Source organism: Phyllostomus discolor, chromosome 12, assembly GCF_004126475.2.
Source record: "Phyllostomus discolor isolate MPI-MPIP mPhyDis1 chromosome 12, mPhyDis1.pri.v3, whole genome shotgun sequence".
Taxonomy (NCBI): Eukaryota; Metazoa; Chordata; class Mammalia; order Chiroptera; family Phyllostomidae; genus Phyllostomus; species Phyllostomus discolor.
Window position 1 is genome coordinate 44,284,981 of NC_040914.2, and position 27,439 is coordinate 44,312,419.

General features: G+C 65.4%; 2 protein-coding genes across 3 annotated transcripts in view; one reads left to right on the top strand and one right to left on the bottom strand.

Annotated features, from left to right (window-relative positions):
* The first annotated feature begins 2,419 nt into the window (after positions 1–2,419).
* STARD5 (StAR related lipid transfer domain containing 5) lies at positions 2,420–11,757 on the top strand. Its single transcript, XM_028502451.2, has 7 exons — positions 2,420–2,602; positions 3,203–3,252; positions 3,625–3,757; positions 7,469–7,586; positions 8,178–8,271; positions 11,167–11,298; positions 11,392–11,757. Exons 1-7 carry the CDS (start codon positions 2,504–2,506, stop codon positions 11,441–11,443), a joined length of 678 nt encoding a protein of 225 aa, XP_028358252.1. The 5' UTR covers positions 2,420–2,503; the 3' UTR covers positions 11,444–11,757.
* Positions 11,733–27,439, bottom strand: part of IL16 (interleukin 16) — a 31,476-nt gene continuing 15,769 nt past the window's right edge. Inside the window, exons 6-18 of one of the 2 annotated variants that reach the window (XM_028502199.2) lie at positions 27,153–27,226; positions 26,441–26,657; positions 25,855–25,972; positions 23,072–23,204; positions 19,381–19,468; positions 18,567–18,971; positions 16,832–17,011; positions 15,217–16,297; positions 14,624–14,762; positions 13,329–13,430; positions 12,469–12,727; positions 12,248–12,370; positions 11,733–12,140 (exon numbers count right to left, since the gene is read on the bottom strand). In XM_028502199.2, the coding sequence (XP_028358000.1) occupies positions 11,947–12,140; positions 12,248–12,370; positions 12,469–12,727; positions 13,329–13,430; positions 14,624–14,762; positions 15,217–16,297; positions 16,832–17,011; positions 18,567–18,971; positions 19,381–19,468; positions 23,072–23,204; positions 25,855–25,972; positions 26,441–26,657; positions 27,153–27,226 (3,113 nt within the window). In that variant the 3' untranslated portion in view covers positions 11,733–11,946. Of the gene's footprint in view, positions 12,141–12,247; positions 12,371–12,468; positions 12,728–13,328; positions 13,431–14,623; positions 14,763–15,216; positions 16,298–16,831; positions 17,012–18,564; positions 18,972–19,380; positions 19,469–23,071; positions 23,205–25,854; positions 25,973–26,440; positions 26,658–27,152; positions 27,227–27,439 lie in introns of both variants that reach the window. The other variant, XM_036013178.1, reaches the window with a different exon arrangement.

The window sequence follows — 27,439 nt, forward strand, 5'->3', positions numbered from 1 at the left end:
GCGTGGGCCCCAGCTGCGCCGCCCCCTCGCTGTGTGGCCTCACGTGCCGCGTGTGCGCCTCGGTTTGCCAGCCCGTGAGCAGGAGACTGCAGTCCCTCCCCGCGAGGGGCGAGGGGCGAGGGGCGCGGTGCGGGTCCAGGGCCTGGAGAGGGGCGGGCAGGTCGCAGGTGCTGAGTGACAGCCTGCTGTTGCCGAGTGAACGGCGAGCAAACACGGACCTGCCCGGAGACCAGCCGCGCCGGCGCCTGTCTGAGCAGAGGCGGTGTGTGCGCGCGGTTCCTCCTCGGCATCTGCGCAGGTCACGCGGCCTGCATTTCGGAGCTTCCACGCCTGGACCACGTGGACACGGGGCCATCCCCTCGGTGGTCTGGGCTCCGTGCCCTGTGTCCACCTCCTCCCGAGTCCCCTGTGACTTGAGCGAGGGCTGCTCCCGGCCTCGTGGGAGGGGCCCTGGCCAGTGGAGGCCATACAGCCCGGAAGCCCTCCCCGTGGCTCCGCACCGCATCCATGGTCGGACTGCGGAGAGACGGCCGTGCGGGCAGCTCCCGCCAGGCCCAGGCCCCAGCCTGCCCCTCTCCTGCCCGGCCCTGCCCTTGCCTCAGCTCGCCCAGGGTGGGGCGTCCTGTGCAGAGGCTCTCGGAGGCTTCGAAACTGCCAGCCCCGCGCTCCGTCCTGATGAGCGTGCAGGCGTCTGCGGTGCCTGAGGACCCGACAAAGGCCACCCCTGTGGCGGGACCTGCTCTCCCTCGGCTCCTTCGTCACACATAGCACTTTCTCCCCCGAACAAAACTGTGGTCGGCCCAGCGGGGCAGGGTCTCGAGCCCCAGCTGTGTGGAGACATCCTGCACTGCTTTCCTTACAGAGGCTTTTCTTGAGTTTAAAACCCTTGCCTGTTAGCAGCTAGAATAACTAACTGGTACACGACGGTGTGCAATGGTACGCCAACGCCCTTCGTGCTGCTGCGCCCCCTGCGAACAGTGTGCACGGCTCTGGCAGCGAGTGCTGTAAATACATACGTGTCTGTGTGAACACACACGCGCCCCTCGAGTTCTGTGTCTCTCGGGGCGCACACAGCACACACACGCGGTGCTCCGTGTGGTGGTGTGTTGTGCGTGCCCGCGCCCTCCTGACTGCTCGTCGTGGTCAGATCCTCCGACCTGCTGGCCGGCTGCATGAGCCAGCGCTATTGTTTCTCACTTTCCACATGCGGACGCCAAGGTCTGAGTGTTCCGCTGCCCCTCAGGGTCACGGCCGGCGAGGGGCGGCCCTGAGACGTGGGCCGGGCCACCGACCCAAGCAACGTCTGCCTGTCCGTCCGCTCGGCAGCACGGCCCACCGTCCGTGTGCATGGCTGACCCGGGGCCCCTGTCGGGGATATCGCTCCCTGTCAGTGCACCCCTAGGACGCCGGGTTTCTTTAGGAGAATTTAGAAAACACAGTTACTTTTAAAGTGAAGTTTCGAGAACCACTTGTCTCAGCTGCAGAGGGTGAGCTGCTCTTGCTTAGAATGGTCTGCCCCTGCCGGCTGCCCGTTGAGGCCGCCCTGTGCAGCCCCGTTCAGGGAGCTCTTGTGCCCCGGCCGCTGCCAGCCTCACCTGGGCCGGGACAGTCCGCCAGGTGGGGGTCCTGAAACCCTGTGCGTGCCATGGACACCTACGGTGTTTCCAGGTGCAGGATCCGCCTCAGGCGTGTCTGGGCAGGAGTCGCTGGGTGAGCAGACGCGCCGTGACTGTGTGGCTGTGACTGTGTGTGGCTCGGCCGTCCGCAGGTCCCGGTCACACGCGCACCCACAGTCGCGTGCGCAGAAACGGCTGCCCCCTCTGGGCGTCCGCAGGGCTCTCCCCGAGTGCTCACAGACGGGGGTGCTGTCTGGGGTGCCCCGCACTGCCTGCCCCGCGCTGCCGGCGCCGGCGACTCCCCGGCTGGGAGGCAGGTGCGAGTCCTTCGTGAGCACGCGCGGGGTTTCCTGCGTTCTTTCGGGCCTTCGGGCTGTTCGCAGTGGCTTCCTGGTTTGTAAGAACACGTCGTACACGAAGAAAAGTTACTTTTAGTTAAAAAGTGCTCCCGTTTTTCTCTCAGATCATTATCTGCCTTTTTATGATCTTTGCTTGTTTAATTTTTAACATGTAGTTCCTTATTGGCTTCTTCTTTCTTGGCTCCTAAGAATACTTGGCTTTCCACGGGGCGCTCTCAGGGTCTCCTGCCCCTGTGACCTCCCACCCCCACCCCAACTTTCCCGGTCGGGTCCCAGGGCCCCTCCCAGAGCCCTACGGGCGGAGCCCGGCCCTGCTGGACCCGCCCTAGGGTGATGTGTCCTGCGGAACCGTCCCATCCCCAGCCCTGCCAATCTCAGAGCAGGGCGGGGTCCTCCCGAGGGCCTGGGCCAATCCGGGGGCAGGGGCGGGGCTGGGGCGTGGCTCCGCGCTCCGCCCAGGTCCAGGGTTTGGGCCTCACGTTGCATTGCCAGCCCCATAACCCGTGGCCTCAGGCAGCCCTGGGCGCAATGGACCCCGCGCTGGCGGCCCAGAAAGGCGAGGCGGTGGCCCAGAAGGTGCTCCAGTACCGGCGGGATGAGTCGGGCTGGAAGATCTGTCGGGAAGGCGTGAGTGAGGAGCTGGGCGGGAAGGGTCCAGGGGCCTTGGCGCCGTGGGGCCAGGGACCTTCAGCCTTGTGCCGCCCGGCTCCTCTCCTCCCGGGGGCTCGGGCACACTCCAGTTCCCCGGGCGCCGGACTGCGGGGACGGCCGGGGCAGGGAGGGGGTTCCCCTGGAAAATGAAACTGGGTCCTTGTGCTCGGAACTGCAGGTGAGCTCTGCCCCTTTCCTGGGTTTGTCCGGGTCACCTGACTGGGGCCTCCCATCACGGCCTGAGCCCCTCCCTCCGCTGTCGGAGAGGCTGGCGCGGGACCGGCTTCTCACCTGACTCTTCTGACTTTTAGCAAGTGGACCTCAGCTGCTCCAGGAACTAAAACTGTGGCTTCTGAGGTGGTCTGAAAGCCACCCAGCGCTCTCGGGGCAGCCCGTTGAAGCCCTTACTTACCTGTCCCGTCTGGGATCGCCCCCGCTCGCCTGTGTGGGTGGGACCTCCCTGGGGAACTGTGTCTCTGGAGGCCCTGCATGACCTCCCGCAGCACAGAATCAGGCCGGGTCACGTCCCGGAGCTTTCCCTGCTCTGAAATTCTACGGTTCTCTGCCTTTCGACAGAACGGAGTTACAGTTTGCTGGAGGCCGTCCGTGGAGTTTCCAGGAAACCTGTAAGTGCTCCCCGCCCCCCGTTCCAGGCTGTCGGGGGCGCCATGCCCCTCCTGGCGGCTCTGGGTCCCCCACCCTAAGAGGCTCCGGCCGTTCGGCACCTTGCAGTGAGCTCGCCGGCTCTGTTCCGGAAAAGCTTCTGTTTTTAACCACATCATTTCCAGCAAACTGGATTCTCGTGGAAGCTTGCCACCGGCTTCTGCACCGGCTTCTGCACCGGCTTTGCCGGCGCGCAGGGGAGCTGGTCGGCTCAGCCCCTACGGCAGGGCCCACCTGCCAGCTGGTGGCCGACCTGCCAGCTGGTGGTCTCAGGCAGCCCCCGGGGAAGCGGGTTTGATGGGGGCGTCCGGGGTCACACCCTCTGTCGTGGGCAGGTACCGAGGGGAAGGCGTTGTGGACGGGACGCTGAAGAACGTGTGGGACCTGGTGAAGCCGCTCGTGGGGAGCCTCCGAGCCACGTGGGATGAGAACGTGGCCAGCTTCGAGGTGGTCCAGAGCATCACCGATGTAGGTCTTCCCAAACTCTGTCCACCCCGCGCACCTGGACCGTCCGCTGTGGAGGGGGGTTGGGACAGCTCTGGACCCTCGGGCGGTGGTGCCCGGCTGCTCTCAGCCAGTGGGTCCTGGTGCTCGCAGGGCCGGCCAGCATTTCCTTGTCACCCCCGCTGACCGGCACCTGGCTTCCCCAGGGCCGGGTCCGGCGGTCCAGGCCGGACTGGGGTCGCACGGGGAGACCACCCCACCCCATTCTCCATCAGGCTCTCCGACGGCCTGAAGGGGAGTCTCAGGTGTGTGCTGAGGTGTCTGCCACCTGTGTGCCACTCACCCACCTCCGTCGTCACGACCCAGACAGTGGCCTCGGTTGGACGCAGGGCTACAGTTAGAATCTGCCAGTTTCTCGTGCACGGGTTTTGCAGTTTCTTTTCATTTTTGCCAAGTAATACTTTTTTCCCATTTCCAACAGTTAAATAGCATCCTTTTCAAATAACTTTAAGTTCTAAAAAGCGAACACATTTAGATAAAAACATCAGGCGAGTTACCAGGGTGGCAACACCCAAAAATTGTGGAGACGGTCTCCAGCTGATTCCAAGCAGGTGCATGCAGTCCAGGCCGATGCCCGGCAGACAGGGTGTAAACGTAGCAGCACACGGGCTGTGTGCGGAATGTTCTCGGAGGTGAAAGTTGCCAGCGTGCTCAGACCGGCGGGGCCTGAGAGGAGGCCCGGGGGCGGCAGTGAGGAGGCCAAGGGGCCGCAGTTGCAGTTTTGGTAACAGGCACTGTCCCCCACTGCAGCCTTGTGCCCTCAACCCGGGCGGCTGTGTCCCAGAGGGAGGGCAGCGGCTTCCAGGAGGTGAAGAGAGGCGCCCGGGTCCCAGAGGCTGTGAGCACAGAGCAGGTGCTGACAGCAGACTGCTCCCTCCCTCCCAGTCAGTCACCCCCGCTCCCCCCCCAGCTCCTGCCTGGTCCCACTGGGCTCCTGGAGGCCCCAGAGCCTCCCTGGCCACCACTCCCTTCCTGGAGCCTACCACCCGCAGACAGCTCGCCCGGGCACCATTCCACCGTGGCGCCTGCTGTCCTCGCCACCTGGCCCACTGGCCAGCGGGTCTGGCAGGTGTGGTGCAGGGTCACCCTCCTTCCTGGCGTGGGGTCCCTGAGCCTGGCTGCCCTGGCCCTCGTCCCTGGCGGCCCCGGCGCCCCTGGGCCTGGCCCTGGGAGTCCTCCAGGGCAGCGGACTTCAGACTCGTTGCTCACATAGCTCCAGTGGGTTTCCCAGAACCTGCACACCATCCCTGCACGCTGCGTGGCGGCCGGCGTGGAGGCGGCCCCTCAGGTGTCCCCAGAAGTTCCCATGCCTGTCATGTTTAACAAGACTTGGGACAACACAGGACGTCGGTCTTAGGGATGTACCTAAAATAATGTGACGCTTTATTACCAGCACTCACTGCCACAACGCAGGAGCCAATGCTCCTCACTCAGAAACGTATCGTTTTTTGCCTGGAACTCAAATTTTTATTCCATGTAACCCACCGAATTTTATCCTAATACACTTATTTTTAAAAGTCATCGTCTTGCATTATAAATATATATGTAAATTGAAACTGAATTTTTAAAGCTCATGTATTTCCTGTAACTATGAGGCTCTTTATTTATTTTTAAATATATTTTATTGATTATGCTATTACAGTTGTGCTATTACCCACCTTCATTCCCCTCCACCCTGCACACCCCCTCCCACCCACATTACCCCCTTTAGTTCATGTCCATGTGTCATAAGTTCTTTAGCTTCTACATTTCCTGTTCTATTCTTGCCCTTCCCCCATCTATTTTCTCCCTACCATCTATGCTACTTATTCTCTGTGCCTTTTCCCCTTCTCTCCTCCTCCCACCCCCCTGTTGCTAGCCCTCCATGTGATCTCCATTTCTGTGGTTCTGTTCCTGTTCTGGTTGTTTGCTTAGTTTGTTTTTGTTTTAGGTGTGGTGGTTCATTATTGTGAGATTGCTGTCATTTTACTGTACATGTTTTTTATCTTCTTTTTCTTAGATAAGTCCCTTTAACATTTCATATAATAAGGGCTTGGTGATGATGAACTCCTTGAACTTGACCTTATCTGAGAAGCACTTTATCTGCCCTTCCATTCTAAATGATAGCTTTGCTGGATAGAGCAATCTGGGATGTAGGTCCTTGCCTTTCATGACCGTAAATACTTCTTTCCAGTCCCTTCTTGCCTACAAGGTCTCTTTTGAGAAATCAGCTGACAGTCTGATGGGAACTCCTCTGTAGGTGACTGTCCCCTTAACTCTTGCTGCTTCTAGGATTCTCTCCTTCATTTTAATCTTGGCTAATGTAATTATGATGTGCCTTAGTGTGTTCCTCCTTGGGTCCAACTTCTTGGGGACTCTCTGAGCTTCCTGGACTTCCTGGAAGTCTATTTCCTTTGCCAGATTGGGGAAGTTCTCCTTTATTATTTGTTCAAATAAGTTTTCCACTTGTTGCTCTTCCTCTTCCCCTTCAGGCACCCCTATAATTCGGATGTTGGAACGTTTAAAGATGTCCTGGAGGTTCCTAAGCCTCTCCTCATTTTTTAAAATTCTTATTTCATTCTTTTCTGATTGTATATTTTTTTCTTCCTTCTGGTCCACTCCATTGTTTTGAGTCCCAGTTTCCTTCCCATCACTATTGGTTCCCTGTGCATTTTCCTTTATTTCTCTTATCATAGCCTGCATTTGTTCATCTAATTTGTAACCAAAATCAACCAATTTTGTGAGTATCCTGATCACCAGTGCTTTGAACTGTGCATCTGATAGGTTGGCTATCTCTTGGTTGCTTAAAAGTATTGGTTATGGCTTTCATTTGTTCTATTTGAGCCTTTTTTTTTTTTTTTGGTCTGGTCGTATCTGTTGCGTATGAGGGGCGGAGCCTTAGGTGTTCAGCAGGGCGGGGCACCCCAGTCGCTGGGTTGTGACGCTGTACGTGGGGGCGGGGTCGGAGAGGGAACAATGGCGCTTGCTCTGCTCTCTGTCGGACTTCAGTCCTTTCTGCCGTTTCTCCCAAGGAAACTGGGCCCTTCTGGAGCTGATTCCCAGGTGGGTGGGCTTGTGCACGTCCTAGGACCCCGTGGGTCTCTCCAGCGAACTCTCCCGTGAGGCTGGGGGTCTCTCCGGCACCTCAGTCCCACAGGTGTTTTCCATCAGTGCCCTGAGGCTCTGTTTCCCGGCGCTGGGGCCCTGGGCCGCCCGGTCAGCCAGCCGCCTTGCGCGCAGTGACTGGCTTCCCAGTCACCGCCTCGCTGGGTCTGCCGGTTGCCACCCTTCGGCCGGGGTCTGCCAGCCGTGGCTTGTGCCCCCGGATGCCTCTCACGCCCGGGCCCAACCCTGTTTGTGCCTCGACCCCTCTGTATGCTCGGCCGCCGGACTCCGCCCCTCCTACCGGTCTGGACAAACGGGTCTGTTTTAACTCCTTGGTTGTCCGACTTCCATACAGCTCAGTTTTCTGTCAGTTCTGGGTGTTGCTCTGTTTCTAAGTTGCTGTTGTTCCTGCCTTGGTTGTACAAGGAGGCACAGTGTGTCTACCTACGCCGCCATCTTGGCCGCCGCCATCTTGGCTGGAAGGCCACGAGGCTCTTAAGTGTGGAGAGAAATCTAGCTTGAGATATGATTGTGATTTTATTAAAATAACCCGGCAAAGCTGACTCAGCGGGACCCCCTTGGCTTCGGCAGACTCTGTGCGTCACCAGAACCGCCACCCCCTCGGCTGCCATGAAGATCATTTCGCCCCGAGACTTCGTGGACCTGGTGCTGGTCCGGACGTACGAGGACGGGACCATCAGCTCCAACGGTGAGTGGCGGCCGGGCGGCTGCGGAGCCTCCGGGGCCCTGGGCGCGCTCTGCCCGCACCCGGGCGCTCCCGCAGCGGGGCCGACCCCTGTCCCTGTGCCACTCGCCTTCTGGGTCCTTGGGGCGCTGTGCGTGGTGCTCGGGGAGGGGACAGTGCCAGGCTGGTCATTCCTAAGGCCCAGGGCGGTCAGCGCCCCTTCGGCTGCGCCCACACTCGTGAGCGACAGTCTGGCTCCACAGGACCTTGGGCGCAGCGGTTCCCGAGCCCCGGGGGGGCGGGGGGCGGTGGCTGCCTGAGGAGAGGGCCCGAGTCCCACCGCCTTGTGCCCACGGCGTCTGTGGATTGCCCACGGGGCTGTTGGCAGCACATTCATGCCCCACACGTCTGTCGGCTGAGACCTGAGAGGGTGCCACCTCCTGCCCCCTGTCGTCACAATTCCGGAATGTTCTTTCCTCTGCCATTCTTGCTGTGTGTGTGTGGTGGTGGTGGGGAGGTGCTGGGGTGGGGCCGTGGTGGCTCAGGGCCCCCTTGCCGGCCCCTCGGGCTCCAGGGGGTGGGTGCAGCTTTCCAACCACGTGTCCTGTCTCCTAGCCGCCCACCTGGAGCACCCGTCGTGCCCCCCGAGGCCGGGCTTCGTGAGAGGACAGAACCACCCCTGCGGCTGCTTCTGCGAGCCCGTGCCAGGGTAAGGGCGGTCCCCTGGGCCCGGGGGGCAGGCCAGGGGCAGTCGGGGCTGCAGGACGGAGTCTGTTCGGGGGCACGGGGGTGACCTTGCCTCACTGCGCTGCGGGCCCTGGCGCTGGGTGGCACTACCGCGGACAGCTGAGTACAAGGGACAGGGCGCGGGAGGCGCTGCTGTGGGAGTCCTTCCTCCAGCCCCCAACCCCAGCCGGCTGGACCGGCCCTGGCCCCACCGGGCAGAGGAAGAAGCCGCCTTGGCTGGGGGGTGGGGGGGCCAGGGGTGCAGGTTCTGTGTCCGCGTCCTCAGGGCTGGCGGCCAGGGTCTGACCCGGAGGTTTCTGTAGAGTGACAGCCTGAGGGTCTCCGGTTGATCCAAGGCGCCACCCGGGTTGACACTGCAAACCTGACCTGTTCCTAGCAGAGGGTGGGGCGGGTCTGGAGTCCCTCGGGTGGGGAGGTGTGGGACGGTGTGGGACATTCAGGGACCAGCACCGAGCTGCCTGGATCAGCGTGGGCTGTGGGCGAGGCAGGGGAGCTGGTCACGGGGGCAGCAGACGCCTCATCAGGGAGGGTCTGGGGGCCCTCCCCCATTAGGACCCGGGTGCAGTAAAGACAAGGCCCCCGGTGTGTTCTGAGCATGTGGGGGTGGGGTTCGGGTTCAGTGCTGCGATGCGTGTGGGCAGGAGGGTCAGAGAGCGGGGTCGGCCGTGGGGGGGGCGAGCGCTGGAGTCGGTCTCGCCCCAGGTGGGGAGGGAGTCTGCCGGCCCCGGAGGCAGAGGCCGCAGCGTGGCGCTGCGCCTGCTCCAGCCCTCACTCGGCGCCCGGGAGGTGACCCGGGCACTCCCCCCGGGCAGCCTGGCTGGCGCCTAGAGCAGGTGGTGTGGGCGCTGCGGCCCCGGGTGGCCCTCTCTGCGTGGAGGCCCAGCCCCACGCCCCCTCCCGGAGCCCTGTTGTGTCCCCCCTGTGAGTGAGGTGCAGGCAGGACCCTCAGCCTGGCCCGTGTGACGCCCACCAAGGAGGCCCTCGCTCGCCCGCCCCGGGGACCACACAGCCACTGAGCGAGGTTCCTCCAGCCCAAAGAGGATGCTGCTGAGACAGACAAGGGTGTGAGCGAGCCTGGGGTGGAGGAGGGGCAGCTGAGGGAAGGCCAAGGCAGTGCGGACAGAGTCTGCGTGGTGCTGAGGCTTGGCGGCTTGAGCAAGTCCCTGCCCCCCGGGGTCACACTCTGTGGAGCCGACAGGAGCAGTGTGGGGCGTCCTGCCCGGGGCGCCTGCTGAGCCCTGGGCCTCAGGAGGGACGGGGTGCTGCGGGGCCTCCCGTCCGAGCCTGTGGGCTCCGCCACGGTGGCGGACGCCTGGTGCGCAGGTGCAGTGCTGCCTGGGGTTGGATCCTGGTGACCTCTCCCAGCAAAGAGCCAGCCGGCCCACAAGGCCTGTCCCTTTGTTGCTCTGGCCATCGGGAGGGCTGGGGCGGGGAGGACCCCTTGTCCAACTGAGCCGTGTCCTGTGCCCTCCCAGGCACGCCCCTCGCTAAGTCTGAGCCGGGGCTGGCGGGGGCTGTCCTGTGTCCGCCCTCACTGCCCCGAGCCCAAGGCCGCCGCGTTGCAGCCTGGGTCCCTCCGGGTGCCCCGCTCCCGCCTCCCCGGGCTTCTGCCCCTCGCCCGGACCCCCTCAGAGGAGCCCACGGGGCCCGTCTGCGCTGCCTCCACGTCCGCAGTCCTCGCGTCGTCGGATGGGCGGTCGGTGCCCCGTCACCGGTGCCTGCCTCCTGGGCCGGACGTCCACTGGCCCTGAGTGTGCGGGCTTGTTTCCGGGCTCCCGTCCCGTCCGCCGACCTGCGTCAGCTCCCGGGCCGGTGCCGAGCTGCCCTGACTGCTGGGGCCTCGCAGAGCAGTTCACTGTCGGGGTGCGGCACGTCCGGCTCGGTGCTTTCTGGACACTGCTGGGGCCACCCGGGGTCCTTGCGGTGCTGCACGCGTGTTTGGAACCTCTGTTCCAGCCCTGTGAGTGAAACACGCCGTTGGCGCTTTGATGGCAAGCGTGCCGAACGCACAGAGTGCTTTGGGCGTTTCACTGATTTCAGCTCTGGGACCCGAGGGCGCTGTGTGGGGTTCCGTTCATGCGTGTCTTCCGGTCCTTTCTTCGGTCTCGTGGTTTTCCAAGTGCAGGTCCTAGCCTCCTTGGTCGGGTTTGTTCTTAGGTGTTTTGTTCTTTCTGACGTGGTTGTAGGTGTGATTGTTTTCCTCGTTTCTTTTTCAGATTGTTTTGGGTGTGTAAAAAGATATACTTCTAAATATTTTTCAGGATTTTGAAGGGTTTTTTAATGTGGGTTATACCCATCAATATTTGCCATGTTTGAAGTTAATAAAAGGAAATTTAAAAAATATTTTATATAACAAATTACATACGAACAGATATTTTTATGAAAAAACTAGTTTTCCAAACAAAAGACCGGTGGAGGGAGGGCCGTTGTTGTATGTTTGCCGGTCTCCCTGATGCCGGGCTCAGGGGAGGTCGCGTCTGTCCCTGCCCGTCCTGCGGCCGCAGGAGCCACCCAGTGTGCTCGGGAGCGTGTGAGAGTGACACAGGCCAACAGCGTCTCGGGGCTGCTCTGAATGTGACCTTGCAGAGCCCCGGGGACTCCCCAGACCGTGCAGAACCGCTGCCCTTGTTGCTCCCAGGGCCCCAGACAGAGCCCGGGGCAGGGAATCCATGGTCTTCCTGGGCGGGAGGGGGCGGCTGCCTGCAGCCGGCCCGGTGTGACCGGGGAAGTCTGCACCCCTGGGCAGTGGCATCCCTGGGTGCCCGCCGTCCCTTCCAGCTGGCCGCCCCTGGCCCGCCCCGTGTGCAGCCCCGGGCCCTCTGCAGACATGTGACCCCGCTCTGCCGCCTCCACGCAGGGAGCCCAGCAGGACCAAGGTGGTGACCTTCTTCCAGACGGACCTGAGCGGCCTCCTCCCACGGAGTGTGGTGGACGCCTTCTTCCCGCGCAGCATGGCCGGGTTCTACGCCAACCTCCAGAGAGCGCTGAGGTCAGTGCCGCTGCGCTCTGGGTGACGGCCAGTGTTTTCCCCACCGGCACCAGGAATGACTCCCCTCCCTTCCCCTCCCCTCCCCCCGGGCAGGTGTATGCCAGCCCCCAGCGAGGGTGCCCGGGACGTGGTGCCGCTCCAGTGACCAGGCCCACGGGCCCCCAAGCCCTGGCCTTTCTGGGACACGCATGTGGTCGGAGCCCAGGCTGCGGGGAGAGGTCCCCCTATGCACCGCCAGCCGTGTGAGCGAGTGGCCTGCCCGAGCTTCCAGCCCGAGGCTGTGGTGCAGCTCCAGCCAGCGGGTGCTGCCCCGAGCCCTGCCGGCCACGCTGCGGACTCCTGACGAGGCAGAGGGCTGTTCGTCTGGGGGGGTCGTCACGTGGTTACAACCCTCGGGAGGTGTGCAAACGGGGCGTGGGCTTCCCGTCCGATCGCAATACATTCACTTTATTTGAAGCACCGCTGGCTTGCACTGAGCTGCCTGTACACAGCCCGCCGTTCGCGTCGGCCCCCCACTGCGACCCCCCTCCCCGTCGGGACAGCCCTGGGGCTGGTCCCAGAAGTCCGGGCCTGGGCAGCAGCCCCGGACGGGGGTGAGCAGTGACCCTGAGAATGTGTGTGTGGCTGGCTCTGCTGTCCGCGCTCTTCCTAGGGGTCTCCCGCGGCCGGGGCCCCCTGGGGCTGTGGGCTCCTCCTCCGGATCAGAACCGTGACCGGCCCGTCGGGCAGCGCCTTGATGACGCTCCAGGCCTCGAACCGTGTGAGTCCCTGCACGGCGGTGCCGGCCAAGTGCACGATCTCGTCTCCCGGCTGGACCGTCTCCGTCTGTCCCGGGGCTGCCCCTGGGAGGAGGAACAAGGAGGTGCAGGGCGTGCGGGTGACAGGGAGCAAGGCCAGCCCCTCCCCCCGCCCCACCACCGCCGGGGAGCAAGGACATTGCGCAGTGTACCTTTGAAGATCCGGTTGACGGTGAGAGGCTTGTCCCCGAGCAGGGAGCCCCTCCCCCCCTCCAGGCTGAAGCCCAGCCCCGCCGAGGTCTTCTCCAGCGTCACCGTGTGGACCGTGGCCTCCGCTGCGGGGGGAGACGGGCTCTGTCAGGGCGGTGCTGCTCCTCGGGCCACGCGCCCGCGGCTGAGCAGCCCCCGGGGCTCCCGCCGCGGGAGGACTCACTGGAGTCTGCGGAGGAGTCACTGGCCCCAGGGGCCGAGGCCGCAGGGTCCTCAGAGGAGTCCGGGCCGGGCGCAGCCTCGGGCGCCGGCCTCCTGGTGACGATCACAGCCTGCCGGGGGTCCCGCGCCTGGCGGAGGATGGCCAGCGCGTCGTTGTGGGTGGCCCCTTTGAGGGACTTGCCGTTGATGGAGAGGACCTCGTTGCCCTTCTGGATGGTCCCCTCCTGGGAGGCCAGCCCGTTGGGGAACACCCTGTGAACCTGAGGGGGCGCCGGAGGTCAGGGAAGGAGGGGACCGTGCCCCTCCGCCCCACCCGCACGAAGACGGTGACGGTGGTGGACACGGCGGCCCCCAGAGCCCCCCGGCCCCGGGCCTCAGACTCTGGGGCTGCGGCCCCGGCACCCTGCTCCGGCGCAGCACCTCCCCGACTTGGCTCCCGCGGAAGAGGGGTGGCCCTGCCCAGGTTTGCTCCCCGCCCTCCCCGTGGGCGTGACCGGGACCGGCACGGCAGCCGCCTCTCCAGGACCTGCCCTCCCCAGGCCCACCCCAGGCCCCCGGGTCGCCGGTCACTCATCTGCGAGGTCAGCGCGCACAGGTGAGGAGAGACCCCTGTGGCAGCTTCTGCCGCCCACCCGGGACCCAGGTGTCCTTGGCCAGCAGCGTCCCCGGCCCAGCCTTGCTGGCACCGGGGACCGGCTCCGTGGAAGACAGTTTCTCCACGGACCGGGGTGTGGGGGTGGTTTCTGGGCAATCCGAGCGCAGCACCTTCAAGCTGCCCTCGCAGCCCCTGCCCTGAGCGCCCACCCAGCGGCCCGGGGTCCCCTCGTCGCCCGCACAAGGCCCCGTCCCCGGGCCACTCACCGTGACCACCTTGTTCTCCAGGTCGGAGCCCCCCGCCAGGCTGAAGCCGAGGCCGGCCCCCTCCTCCTTGTGCAGGACGGTGACGTGGATGCTGTCCAGCTGCTGCAGGAGGAAGTGGGCGGTGGGCAGCGCTCCCTCGCAGCAGCGCCCGCCCGACCCCGTCGGACACCCGGCCGCCCTGCGCTCTCGCGCCCGGCCACCTGCGAACCCCGGCACGCCGGTCGAGCAGCCCTGCCGCTGCGGCCTGGGACTCGGACGTGGCATCAGCAGACCGAGGGCTCAGAGCTGCTCTGAGGAGGCCGGCTGCCCCTTCTCTCCCCCCGGGAGCTGGGCTGAGCTCCGACCCTGCGCACACATGTGCCCGGGCACGTGCCAGCACGGCCCCTGCAGGAGGCCGGAGGCCCGCTCTGCTCTCTGTCCAGGCTGGCGCGGGCACACCAGCAGGAGGGACCGCGGTGAGACGGGCGTGGCAGGCCCTGAGGACGGGCCGGGAGCCCGGGCCCCGCGAGGACCAGCAGGCGTTTCCTGCCCGAAGAGAAGCTGGGACCCGTGGCGTCCGCACAGTGAGCCCGTCTTCCAAGGTCCCCGGGGACCCGGCGGGAGCCGCCCTCCGACGGCGAGGCCCCAGGCCCCAGGCTTGTGAGGGACGCGTGGGTGGGCCTCACCACGGCCTCCCTCCGCCCCAGCACTGGCCCGACCCCGCTGCCTCCCGGGGGAGGCCCCCGCAGCTCACAGGGCCCTCCGCCTCTGGGGGGCGGCGCAGGGGTCACCCCCCCCCCCACCGGGCCCTGAGCTGGGAGTGCAGCTCCGTCCTGGGCTGGACGGTTTCCGTGCAGACCGCGTGCGGCCCCCGCAGCCCGGGCCCGTCCGTGCCAGGCGGCCACTTCCCCTCTCACCCCTCCGAGCTGTGCTCAGGGCACGGGAAGTGGGGCTCTCAGAGTGACTGGGGCCCTGGGGCCGTCCCCTCTGCAGAGGAAGTCCCAGGTTAGAGCCCACGCTCCGCAGCGCCTCCTGGGGACACACAGGCGGGAGCACGTGGGACAGGCAACAGCACCGCCCGGAGGAGCCTCGCCCCGTCCCGTCGACAGCACCGAAAGGCCCTCGGGAGCCAGCGGCTGGCAGCTGTTCGCAGCTACAAAGCTCCCTCCCCGGGGAGGCCCCTCCCCCCCGTGGCTCCTTGAGACTGACCCCTCCACCCCCACGGGTGGCACCCGCTCCAGCCACCAGAGCCTGGGGCGACTCGGCGGCTCCCCCGGGGGCCTTCGCCTCGGGGAGCGTGCGCGGCGCAGACCCACCCTCAGCGTCGCCTCGTCCAGGACCTTCACCTCCTCGATGAGCTGCCTCAGCTCCTCCGCGCTCAGCAGGGAGATGACCGACTGGCCGGGCGTGGGGGCTCCGGCCTCGGCCTCCGCGCACTCGCGCAGCTCCGAGAGGCTGTCTCGGGAGAAACGGCACAGGTGGGTGGGGGTTGGCGAGGTGCCGAGTGCTGTCTGCGGCGTCCCTGCCGGACCTCGGGGCGGCGGGCGCGTGACCGGGGGCCCGTGGTGGAGCGTGTCCCCTCCCCCCCACCACGGAGGGTGCCCCTGTGGGCAGCGCTCCGTGTCCTGCTGAGCGCATTCCGGTGCCTGCTTGTGTTGCAGGCTCACTTCCTATCTGGGGTGAAACCCCGGCTTTAGCGGCGGGACCGCTCCTCTGGCCGACAGCACCGTGCGGGCCTCCTGAGCCGCAGCGGGCCCGGCCGGCGGGTGAGAGGCCGTCCCGGCCCCCTCGCCCTGGACCGGGTGTCGGGAGGGCGTCCCCTCAGCAGGAAGGCCGCGCTGCCCTCCCCCCACCGACCGAGGGACGAGGGGGCTGTCCTGTCCTCGGGGAGGGCGGCGCCGACACTCACTTGAGCGAGAACCCCGAGTCAGCGCTGCCGGCAGCGGGGTCCAGGCTGGACGGGGACCCTGCAGACGCCCCCTCCTCGGGGCTGCCAGGCGTCTGGCCGCAGGAGACGGAGGAGGGCAGGCACAGCAGGGACTTCATGACGGCCGAGGACACCTGGCTGCTGATGGCGTAGAGCCTGCAGGCCCGGTCGTCCGGCAGCTGCGCCTCGCAGGACCGCGTCCTGGTCAGCGGGAAGCTGCGCGCCCGCTGGCTGGGCATCTTGACGGCGGCACCCTGTGACCCCGCGGTCTGGGCGGGCAGCCGGCTCGGGGGAGGGTCAGGGCTGGGGGCTGCCTCGGGGGGCGCCGTCTGGGCGGGCAGCTGCCCCAGGGGTGGGGTCCCCGACACACCCGGGTCACTGGCCTCCGAGGCCCCCAGGGAGCCAGGGGACTCTGGCTCTTGCTGGGGCTGCAGCCACCCCCCAGTGGGGGGAGCCCCTTGCCCCAGGAGGCCAGGAGCCCGGCCCCCTCCCTGCGTCCCCAGAGGGTTCACCGCCTCCGCAGAGGAGCTGGGGGGCTGCAGGCCCGGTCTCAGGGCCCCTCTGTCGGGCGGCTGCGGGGAGCTGAAGGTCTCAAAGGAGCTGATTCTCTGCCTGAGGGAGCTGGAGGCCCGGGCGGGTAGCCCCAGGCGCTCCCTGGGGGCCGGCGTGGGTTTCGCGGAGGGGGCCGCTGGCCGTTGCCTGGGCTCTGCACCGACATGCCCCAGCTCTTTCAAGCTCTGGCGGAACCAGGCGGGCTTGGGGGCCACGGGAGGGCCCTTCTTCCCAGTGCTGTAGTCTCCTGGCTTGTGAGCGTTGGGAGCGCCGGGGCCGGCGTCCAGCTTCGGGGAGAGCCCGTCCGGGCGGCCCTGCTCCCCATCCTCCACGAGGCCGAGGCGGGCGGCGGGCGGCAGCGCTGCGTGGCCCTCGCTCATGACGGGGCTGAACAGGCTCCTGATGCAGCCGGAGATGCGGGCCCACGGGTCCTCGGCCACGGCGTCCGGGCCGCAGCCCACCCGCGCCTGCCGCCGCAGCACCGGGCGCCCGCCCGGGGACGGCCCAGGTCCTGGGGGCGGAGACAAGGCCTGCGGTTCGCGTGGGGTTCGCGTGGCGTCTGGGGGGGTTCTCTGCCTCCATCGCAGAGCCACACGGGGGCAGGGGCACGGGACGGCAGGGCCCGAGTGCAGGCTAGCGTCACGGCATCCTGCGTCTCAGCGTGGAGAGCGGGTGCTCTGCTGGGCAGCGTGTTTCGACAGGAGGGGCCCGGGGCCACCGTCAGGGCGGGACCCCCGGACGGTCACAGTCACGCTCGCTCCCCCTCCCCGCCTCCGCAGCACCAGGCCTTCAGGGGGGGTCAGCGGGACCGGGTGCGGCTGGTGAGTCCCGCTCACACCTCTGCCTGCCCAGACCTGGGCCCACGTCTGCGCCCGCTCCCGAGGGCTCCGTGCTCCCGCTAACCGTGCCGTCTGCCTGCCCCCCCCCCGCGGCGCCCCAGCAGCACCCACAGCCCTGCTGCCTCAGCTCGGTGGGCTCCAGCCCTCGGGCGGGACCCCTTCTCACCTGCTCACGGGGCCTCGTGTGGAGGAGCCAGCGACCCTACCTGGGCTGCCGCCTCTGCTCCCGGGCTCGGCCTCCGCGGGGGATGCAGTGTGCAGGTCGGCGGCGGGGCCGGGGCCGCAGGCAGTGGCATGGGGGCCGCCCGGTGCTGCGACTTCCTGCAGTGGCAGCGGTGGCAGCAGCTCTCCGGCTTCCTGTGGTGTAAACAGGAAGTGAGAGTGTGTCAAAACGCCGGCCCACAGCTGTGCAAGGAGGCGGCAAGCACTCGGCTCGGGACCCAGGGCCACGCAGGGCTCCGTGAGCAGCCGGCCAGCGGCCCTGCGCTGCGGGTCCGGGTGCTGCCCACGCCCCTCGTGTCTGTAGTGACTGTGACTGACGTCTCTGGTGACACTGCGTCGTTGGTTTTTAGCAGAAACTGAGGCATTGTTTTTTAAGTTACAATTGTATTTCAGTGCAGGATCGCCGTGTGTGTGTGAACGTGGACCCCATCGGCTGCACAAGCACACGTCCCCCTCGAGGAGCCACAGCCAGGCGAGCTGGAAGTGAGCACACGCAGCCACGCAGAGGCCGTGGACGTGAAGGAGCGCGGGGCACACCGGGAGAGAAGGGCGGGCGCAGCCACGTGTGCCACGGTTCACGGCGTGGACCTGCGGCCCTGGCCGGGGTGGCCGGTCCAGTGCTGTCCCGGGAACTGCGAGTCCAGTCCGCAGGCCCCGGCTGCAGGTGTGGTGCCTTGCCCTGCCCCCTCCCCCCCCCCGTGGCTCCTCCCCCGGTGCCACCTCCTGCTGCCGACCTCTCCTCCTTACCCCACTCCCCTCCCTCCGGGCTCCGGCTCTCTTCCGGCCCCTGTCTCTCCTCCATTCTCTCTCCTCTCCCTTCCCTGACTTCTCAGATCGGCCTCCATCCTTCACTTCCCGCCTTCCTCCTCGCCTGTCTCCCAAACCACCCCCCACCCCCGTGCTGCCTCCTCCTCCCCCGCACCAACTCCATGCATCGCCGCCTCTCCCTTCCCTCACCTCCTCCACCTCCTTCCCCATCGCCTCTGTCCTCCCTTCTCTCCAATCTCTCGGGTCTCTCCTCCCTCTCCCCTGGGCCCTGCGTCCCTGACTTATCTCCCCCCCGCCCCCACCATCTCCCCTCTCTGCTCTCCCTCTCCCACTCCTCGCTGTCCTTCCCGGGTCTCTCCTCCACTGTCTGCACCTCTCACCTCCTTCTCTCTGCTCCCCCACCCTTCTCCAATGTACCTTCAGCTCCCTCCTGTCTCTCCGTTAACGCTCTCTCTCCTCTCTCCCCCCTCTCTCTCCCCGCCGGAGAGAGAGAGGGAGAACGGGCAGACCCCAAAAGCAGTCCCTCAGGCAGACTCGGGTCTTTATTTGGCGGCCTGCTCACAGTGGTGGCTGTGGGGGGGCGTGTCCTCGAGGCGTCCTGGTCCTGCGGCGCAGCAGGGGCTCTGCACCCCTCTCCCCGCCCCCCCCACCAGGTGCACTCCCCCCTCACCCACCATCAGCGAGGACCCCACAGCCCAGGTGTCATGTGTGTCTCCCAGGGGTCCACAAGGGGACGTGAGCCAGAGTGGTGCTCCCTCCCCTCGCCTGACAGGTGAATGGGCCCGTGTCTCGCCGTCACTGATCAGCTCCTCAGGCGGCCCCCACCCTCTGCCTGGCTCGGTGACGGGGGCAGGTGCCCCAGCAGGCACAGGCCTGGAGGCACTCGGGACCCTCCCCCGACGCGACCTGCACTGCCTGTGATGCAGCCGACCCAAGGGCACTCACTCACCAGGCCGGGGGCTTCGGCGCTATCCTGCAGGCGCTGCTGGGGGTCACTGTCACTTTTGAAGTACTTCCTGGGTGGGGGCTTGGGCTTGGAGGACGATGGCTTTCTTACGAAAATCTCAAACGACTTCTTCAGTCTCAGGGGTGGGTGGTCTTCCTGCGTCTGCAGGAGGGGCGGGCTCTGCTGGGGGGGCCTGGCTTCCGGCCCAGCAGGGCCCTCTGCGCCGTCTCCCAGGTCCAGGGGCTGCTGCTGTCCGCCTCGGCCGGGACTGCCCGCGGGGGATCCGGACACGTGGCTGCTGTCGCTGCTGGAGCGGGTCACCGCCTTCTGAGCCCTGCGCAGCGGCGGGGCCGAGCTGTCCTTGTCGCCGGCCGGCCGCCCATGCCAGCTGCTCTCCAGCCTCTTGGCCCCTGTGGGGAGGCACCAGGGCCGCGGTGGAGCTGAGCGCCGGCCGGTGCACCTCGGACTGGGGGACTTCGGTGTGGGGGTGTCACCCCCCCCATGTGCACGTGGTGGGCGGAGCTGCGTGTGGCAGCCTGGCGTCCCAGCCTCCCAGAGGGCCGCAGGGGCAGCCTCGCCACAGGGGTGCTCCTGCCCCCTGGCCGCCGCGCGGCAGTGACCGAGGGGATGGGGCCCCTGGTGCCCGCCTCGGGGGCTGGACCGGGCTGTGCGCTCTCTGCCCTCGGGGGACCACACACTGCGCGTGACGGTCCTTCCGTCGAGTTCTTGGGGTGCACAGAGACTGAGTTTCCAGACTCGCAGCTGTTTCAGACCACACGGATGTCTGCTGTTTGCAATAAAAGCTGACAGGCCCCTTACCTTCCAGGCTGCACTGATGTCTCTCCTTCCCGAACTTGAGGGTCTCTGCGGCCTGGGCCACCGCGTCTTTGAGCTGCTGTTCAGAGACCTGAAACACATTGGTCACCGAGTGGACCACAGGAAGGGTGGTCCTGGACCCACGCCACAGGCAGGCCCACGGGGTCCATGTCCTTCCTTGCGCCCACACGGCCAACAGCTGAGAGACCACACCTGGGGACACACCGTGGGCGTGGGTGGTTCCCGAGCAGGTTCTAGGTCAAGTCACAGTGACAGTCCCCAGGGCGCCCACTCTGCAGCCGGGTGCCCTCGTGCGGGCAGGGGCGCCAGAGCCCCACCCTGGGAGCCACTGCGTCTCCGCGAGGCTGGCGGCACCGGGCTGGGTCGAGAGTGGCACTGCCTAGCCCTGCTCACACTGACTCACACACAGAATAGGCTGCCGGGGACCAGGGGAAGGGAGAGGGAGAAGGGTGTGTGGGGACACGGGGACAAAAACGGGGGTGAAAATGGAAGGGAAGTGGGGAGGGCTAGGGGTGTGGGCTGGGACAGGGGTAAAAGGCAGAACACCGTACGTGAACACCAATTAACATAGTAACTAACTACATAACTAAACAATAAATACAACAAAATTTTGTCTTGGTCTGTCTTTGAAGACACAACATTGAGGCCCCTCTCGGTCCACACAGGACATGAAGGGGGAGAACGAAAACAAACACCCCAGGTGGCAAAGGTGCAGCTGACGGGAACAGGCCTTCTCCCGCAGAACCGACACTCCTCACAGCACCCAGCAAACCACACAGAAACCACAGCTGGGTGACAGCTCACACCTAGGGGGGTGGCCACTATCGAACGAGAGACAACTGCCCTGGCTGGTGCGGCTCAGTGGACTGAGCGCCGGCCTGGGAACCGAAGGGTCACCAGTTCAATTCCCAGTCAGGGCACATGCCTGGGTTGCAGGCCATGACCCCCCCCCCCCCCCCATTAGGGGGCGCTCGAGAGGCAACCACACATGGACGCTTCTTGCCCTCTCTGCCTCCCTGTAAAAGCAAAGAGAGACTTCCGGCCAAGATGGAGGCGTAGGTGGACACACTATGCCTCCTCGCACAACCAAAATTAAGGACAACAAAAATTCAGAAACAAAAAACCACCATACAGAAAATTAAACTGTACGGAAGTCTCAACCACCATTCCTCCAGACTGATAAGAGGGGCAGAGACAGCAGCCGGTGGAGAGGGGTAGAAGCAGGAAAAAGCAGTGTCTGGCAGACCCAGGCACACAGGGGGCAGGCGGCGGCTGGCGGGCCCCGGGCACAGGCATGGGCGGCTGGCCGTCTGCAGTCACACACTCGAGCGCAGATGAACCAGGTGAAAACGGGCAGCAAGACGGACCGCGCAACCCAGGGCCCCAGAGCCGGGAAATAAAGCCTACAAGCACTGATTGAAAACACCTGTGGGGGTTGAGGTGCAGGGAGAGACCCCCAGCCTCACAGGAGAGTTCACTGGGGAGACCCACGGGGTCCTAGAATGTGCACAAGACCACCCACCTGGGAACCAGCACCAGAAGGGCCCAATTTGCTCCGGGGAAGCAGCAGAGTAGACTGAAGTCCGACAGAGAGCGGAGCAAGCGCCATTGTTCCCTCTCAGACCCGCCCCCACGCACAGCGTCACAACCCTGCGACTACAGTGCCCCGCCCTGCTGAACACCTAAGGCTCCACCCCTCAATATAACAGGCATGACCAGATCTTCCCCCCCCCCAAAAAATGGCCCAAACAAAAGAACAAATCAAACCTCCAGAGCCAATACTTTTAAGCAACCAAGAGATAACCAACCTATAAGATGCACAGTTCAAAGCACTGGTGATCAGGATGCTCACAGATTTGGTTGATTTTGGTTGCAAATTAGATGAAAAAATGCAGGCTACAATATGTGAAATGAAGGAAAATGCACAGGGAACCAATAGTGATGGAATGAAAGGTGGGTCTCACATCAATGGAGTGGACCAGAAGGAAGAAAAAACAAGCAATCAGAAAAGAATGAAGAAACAAGAATTCAAAAAAAATGAGGAGAGTCTTAGGAACCTCCAGGGCAACTTTAAATGTTCCAACATCCGAAGTATAGGGGTACCAGAAGGAGAAGAGGAAGAGCAACAAGTGGAAAACTTATTTGAACAAATAATAAAGGAGAACTTCCCCAATCTGGCAAAGGAAACAGACTTCCAGGAAGTCCAGGAAGCTCAGAGAATCCCAAAGAAGTTGGACCCAAGGAGGATCACACCAAGGCACATCATAATTACATTACCCAAGATTAAAATGAAGGAGAGAATCCTAGAAGCAGCAAGAGATAAGGGGACAGTTTCCTACAAAGGAGTTCCCATCAGACTGTCAGCTGATTTCTCAAAAGAGACCTTACAGGCAAGAAGAGGCTGGAAAGAAGTATTCCAAGTCATGAAAGGCAAGGACCTACACCCCAGATTGCTCTATCCAGCAAAGCTTTCATTTAGAATAAAAGGGCAGATAAAGTGCTTCTCAGATAAGGTCAAGTTAAAGGAGTTCATCGTCACCTAGCCCTTATTATATGAAATGTTAAAGGGACTTATCTAAGAAAAGATAAAAAATACGAACAGTAAAATGACAGCAAAATCAGTTATTAACAACCACGCCTAAAACAAAAAGAAAAGCAAACTAAGCAAACTAGAACAGGAACAGACCCACAGAAATGGAGATCACATGGAGGGTTAGCAACAGGGGAGTGGGAGGAGGGGAGTGGGAGGAGGAGAGAGGGGGAAAAGGTACAGAGAATAAGTAGCATAGACAATAGGTAGGAAATAGGGGGAGGGCAAGAATAGTACGGGAAATGTAGAAGCTAAAGAACTTATGACACATGGACATGAACTAGAGGGGGGGAATGTGGGTGGGAGAAGGTGTGCAGGGTGGAGGGGAGTGAAGGGGGGAAATGGGACAACTATAATAGCATAATGAATAAAGTATATTTTAAAAATTTAAACAAAAATAAAAGCAAAGACATGAAATCTTTTCAAAGAGAAAAAAGGATGCGCATCAGCCAAAGAACAAGCCCGCGCAGCCAGAGTCGACAGTGTGGTGGCGAGCAGAGGGCCGGGGGCAGAGGAGGTGGAGAGGGGTCCTGGGGGAGGGAGACTTGGCTCTGGACGCCGCAGAACCGCACACCTGAAACCTGTGTGAGTTTGCCCACCTCATTGAAAACACATGCTGCCCGAGATTCCTGCTCCGCTGCGCCCAGCGGGCCAGGGACCCACGGGTCCCACTCAGCGACACCCCGACTCCCTCACGCTGACCTGGCCCTGCACGCTGCGGGGCGGGACCCTCCTCGGGTCCTGGGCCTGGAACCCTACCCTCGGGTGGTCCCGGCTCCGGTTCCCCGACACCCACGGTCATCACCGCGCTCTGCCGCCGGGTGTGGGTCCCGCTGGGGACACCCGCGCGCCAGGGCACCTCCACTCTCAGGGCCCCGGCTCCGGTGTCCCTCCCCTGGGGCCTCGCGTGGGCGAGGCGGTCGGGGGGCGGTCAGGGGGCCCCTGCTGCTGCAGACCTTTGTCACCGCACACACCTGGGACACGTTCTGAGGGACGGAGGGCGGAACCCAGCCGTTTCTTCCTCCGAATTCAGCGCGCGCACAGCGCGAGCGCGGCCGAGACCGGGCGCCCCAGCAGCCTTACCTGCGGGTCCGGGTGCCGGCTGACCGTGATGGGCACGGGCCCGGGGCTGCAGCGGCTCAGGACCGCGTGGGCGTCGTTGAGGGACATGCAGTGCGCGGGGCACTCGGCGATCTCCACGATCTCGTCGCCGCACCTGCGGGCGCACAGACGGCCGCCGTGGCAGCGCGGGCTCGTCCGCGGGGCGCGGGGGCGGCGGGGGAGGGGCGCCCCGGCGGGCCGCCGCGCGGGGCCCGAGAGCCGCAGGGTCAGGCAGGTGTCCTCGGCCACCGGACACACGCAGACCGGGGCGGCCCCGGCCGCACACGGCTCGCCCCGGCCGTGCGAGCAGAGGGAGCCCTGGAGCTCGCGCCCGCCTGAGTCCGCCCTGCGCCCTCGCACCCACGCCCGCCGCTCACAGCCCGCCCGGGCCTCCGCGTCCCCGGGGGAGCCCGCGTTAGGGCAAGGAGGGGTCGGGCGTGCCGGGAGGGGAAAGCAAATTCCTGGAGGGGGTCGGGGTGGACGCTCGGGTGCCTGCAGAGACCCCGGGAGAGAAGGGGCAGCCTCGTTCCGGTCGGGCAGCGAGAGCCGGACGAGGAAGCTGAAACACCAAAGACACAGCCGCACGGGGACCAGGAGGCCGGCACAGCGCAGCGCCCTGCGGCGCGCAGACGGGGAAGCTGAGGCACGACCGGCGACTTTCCCTCCCCCTCCCCCCCGCCCCCGATAGTAAACGCCCGGCTGAGCAGCCAGACGTGTTTTCTGGGGAGGCCATGGGGCCCCTCCACCAGGCACCGCGGGCCTCGCCACCACCGCGGCTCGGCTGCCGCCGCACGGGAACGGCCACCACAGACAGCCAGACAGCCGGGCAGCGGGCCCCTGGGCTCCGCTCCGGCGCACCTGTGTTTAAAGCAGCCCCTGTCTGCTGGCCCGGCCCCGCTGCCCACGATCAGCAGGGGCGGCACTGGCCCGGGGGACCTGCACGGCCTGCAGCCCCTCCCTCAGAAGCGGCCCGCACCCTGTCCCCGACGGTGCTGACCGCGACGCAGGCAGGCTGGCTCCCACCCTGAAGGCCACGCCCACACAGCGCCAGACGCCGGGGATGGCACAGCTCCTGGCGCAGGAGCAGGACCAAGGCCATCGTCCCTCTCCGTGGCCAGGCCCCGGGAGCCCACGGGGACGAACAAACCCGTCTCTCCCTCGGGGGCTCCGTCCCTCCCCGGCCCTGACCAGGGCGTGTCTCTGCAGGGTGCCTTCCGAACTAGGGCAGGTCACGGCTGGGTGAGCAGAACGCAGCCCCAGCGAGGGGGCGCGCCCACGGGGACTCACGGCGGGGAGGGACGACCTGAGATGACGAGGCGGTCCGTGTGCGGGTACTGCGGTGGGCGGGCGTCAGCCGCCAGACGGGGAAAGCTGGGGTGACTGCCTCCAGGCCACTCACTGGAGAGAAGCCTCAGACCCTCACCCTCCCAACGAGCTGCGTGTAAACGCACGAGCGGGTTTCCTGCCCACACCCGTCCGGCAGAGGGCCGGAGGGGACGCTTCTCCCGAGGGGACGTGCTGGGGGCCACCGGTGCAGCAAGGTGCTCGGCGTCAGCACTTATCAGACAGACGCAGCCAAAAGCCCCGATGGGAAGGGGCCTTCCGCCTGCCGGGGCGGCCACCAGCAGCAAGTCTCCAGGGGCTGCGCGCGGGCGGGGACGGGCGGGACCGGGGACCCAACGGAACTGCCTTCCGACCCAGAGACTCCACGGCGGGGAGCACCCCGCAGGAGCCCGACACGCTCGTCCGAAAGCACAGAGGGAGGTGCCCACACTCCCACAGCGTCGTTCACCGCCGCCGAGACAAGAGACACAGAGGCAGCCCCGGGCCCCGCAGCAGGTGGGCGGGTGGAGGAGCCCTGGCCCCTGCGCCCAGGGGAACCCTGCTGGGCCACAGAGGAGGAGGAGAAGGAACCTGACCCTTGGGACAGCGTGGAGGCCCCGGGAGACCAGGGCGCTGCATGGAGGGAGCCGGACACAGACAAACACCACCGGGTCTCAAGCGGGGCATCGGACGCACCAAGTGAACAACGAGACAGGAGCAGAGTCACCGGCACCGAGAACAGACTGGGAGGAGTCAGCAGGGAGGGAGGCTGGGGGACTGGGCGAAAAGGGGGGAAGGAGTGAAGAAAAGCCACCTCAGACACAGGAAGGGGCGGGGGAGGGGAGGGCAGGGCAGGGCAGGGGGAAGGGGGTCAGTGCTGATGGAAGGAGGCCCCACTGGGCGGTGAACACACAAGACAACGCTCAGACGGTGAGTCACAGCCGCGCACCCGAAACCCCTACGGCTTCACGAGTCCGGGTCACCCCAGTAACTCAGTGACCGTCGTAAGAGAAGGGACGCCTGAGAACACTTTCCGTAGCCGGCAGCTCGGTCGGGACCAGCGGTCTGCTCAGGGGCTTTCTCGGCAGGCAGGGCGGGCGCTGGCCAGCCGCGCTGAGGCCCCCGGGGGGCGCTCCTCCCTCCGCGTACATTGGACCGGAACCCAACTGTGGCTGCTCCGCGTTTCCCCCTCGTCCTGCCATCCTCCCGGCCTCGGCCACTCCGCCTTCCCCGGCCACACGGACCTCAGGGACCCTGGCGGACGCAGACTCGGGCGTGGCAGGTCTGGGAGGGGACAGCACCCCGGGTTCCAACACGCTCCCCGGGGACTTCCACGCCGCTGGGCCACGGAGTCGCTCGTCTCCACAGCAACCTCCCGACAGCCTGAGGGACCCCCGCTGCGGTGCCCAGGGACCGTCCCGGAACCGGGGACAGGGACCTACCGCAGCCGCCCGTCCAGGTGCGCCACCGACCCCGGCGAGAGCGTGTGGACGAAGATGCCTGAGGTGCACTGGGAGTGGGGCACGCTGCACAGGCCGATGCCCAGACCCACGCCGGCCTCTGGGGACAGACGGGGTGCTGCTCAGGCTCCCTGGGGCCTGCACACTGTCGCGCCAGCCACTGTCCCCTCCCGACCATGGCGGGGATGCTGCCCGCCCTGACAGAGCACCGCCGGGGCTGGGGGCCGCTCGGGGGCCGTCGCCACGCTGGGCGGCAGGGACATCGCGAGAGAACAGGTGGGGGAGGGGCGGGAACGGGGAGGGAGGCAGGGGCTGAGGTATCGGGCTGTCAGTGCTGGGGGGCGACGTGCTGGGAGGGACAGCAGGGCCGCTCAGGCCTCCGAGGGGACAACATGCAGGCCACAGCACAAGGGACAGGGGTGAGCCAGGGGCCCGCCGGCCGTGGGGCCTGCTCCCGGACCCCGCCGCCCCTCCCCAGGGACTCCGAGTGAGGGAAGCCGGGGGGCAGCTCCAGGTGGGGGGCCTGGGGGAGGGGGCCGCAGAGCCCGGGAGCAGGCACACAGGATACCTTTCGTCAGGGACACCTCCACCAGGACCCTGTAACTGGGCGTGCGGGCGCTGGCGGCGGCCTCGGCGTCTCCCACCAGGAAGGGGCCGCCGTCCTTGGCGGCGCAGGAGCCGGAGCTCAGGGAGCGGCAGAGTGGGGGCGACAGGTGGCCGCTCGGGGAGCGGGGGGCCGTCAGCCGGGTCCGCACCGTGAGGGTGAGCAGCCCCTTCTTGGCTTGCTGGAAGGGGTGAGAAGGAGCCTCAGCGTCCAGGGCTGACCGTGGGCAGGTGCAAAGACTCGGGCCTCCGAACAGCCGTGTGTGTGCGTGTGAGGGTGTGTCTCACGTGTTCCTGCATGTGCACACCAGAGAACACATCTTACACGTAGGACACACGTGCAGACACACAAGGATTTGGGTCCTGAGCTACTGAGGTAGAACGGAGACTGAGCGGCGCCGTCCAGCGGTGCCCTCACAGCCCCGAGACTGCAGGTCTGGAACCGCATCTGCACGGACTCAGAGGAACTGTCCTCGCGGACCCGCACGCCCGCAGCAGCTGCAGTGCCCCTGCCAGGAGGGACCTCCACCCCCGGACTGTTCCGTGGGCCAGGCCTCCCTTTCCCGCTGGGCCTGCGCCCCGGGGGGCCCCACGGGCGGGCCCCACAGCCCGAGCCTGCAGAAGGTGTGAGGGGGCAGGGCCCGGGGTCGGGGGGCCTCCTGGTAGCAGAGGATCACCTTAAACTTCTGCAGGGCGTCCTGATGGGTCAGACCCGCCATCGACTCGCCGTTGAGTTCCAGAATCTCGTCGCCTGTCGGGACAGGGAGAAGCCGTGGCTGACGGGACTGCTGCCCGTCAGGGACGTGGTCCTTCCCCGACGGAACTCGGGGCTCGCCCTCCAGCCCAGGGTGTGCACGGAGCACAAAGGGCTGCGAAGACATGTCTCATGTGGTGTCCAACCCCGCCCCCGCCCCCGCCGAAGCTGCGGGACGGCCCCGCGGGCACCTGGGCCCTTCCAGGGCAT

Bases quoted from the DNA above. Each gene is read 5' to 3' on its own strand.
- STARD5 (XM_028502451.2), top strand. From the start codon at position 2,504: ATGGACCCCGCGCTGGCGGCCCAGAAAGGCGAGGCGGTGGCCCAGAAG. The intron at 2,603-3,202 runs GTGAGTGAGGAG...GCCTTTCGACAG, and splicing joins GGAAGATCTGTCGGGAAGGC to AACGGAGTTACAGTTTGCTG. The intron at 8,272-11,166 runs GTAAGGGCGGTC...GCCTCCACGCAG, and splicing joins TTCTGCGAGCCCGTGCCAGG to GGAGCCCAGCAGGACCAAGG.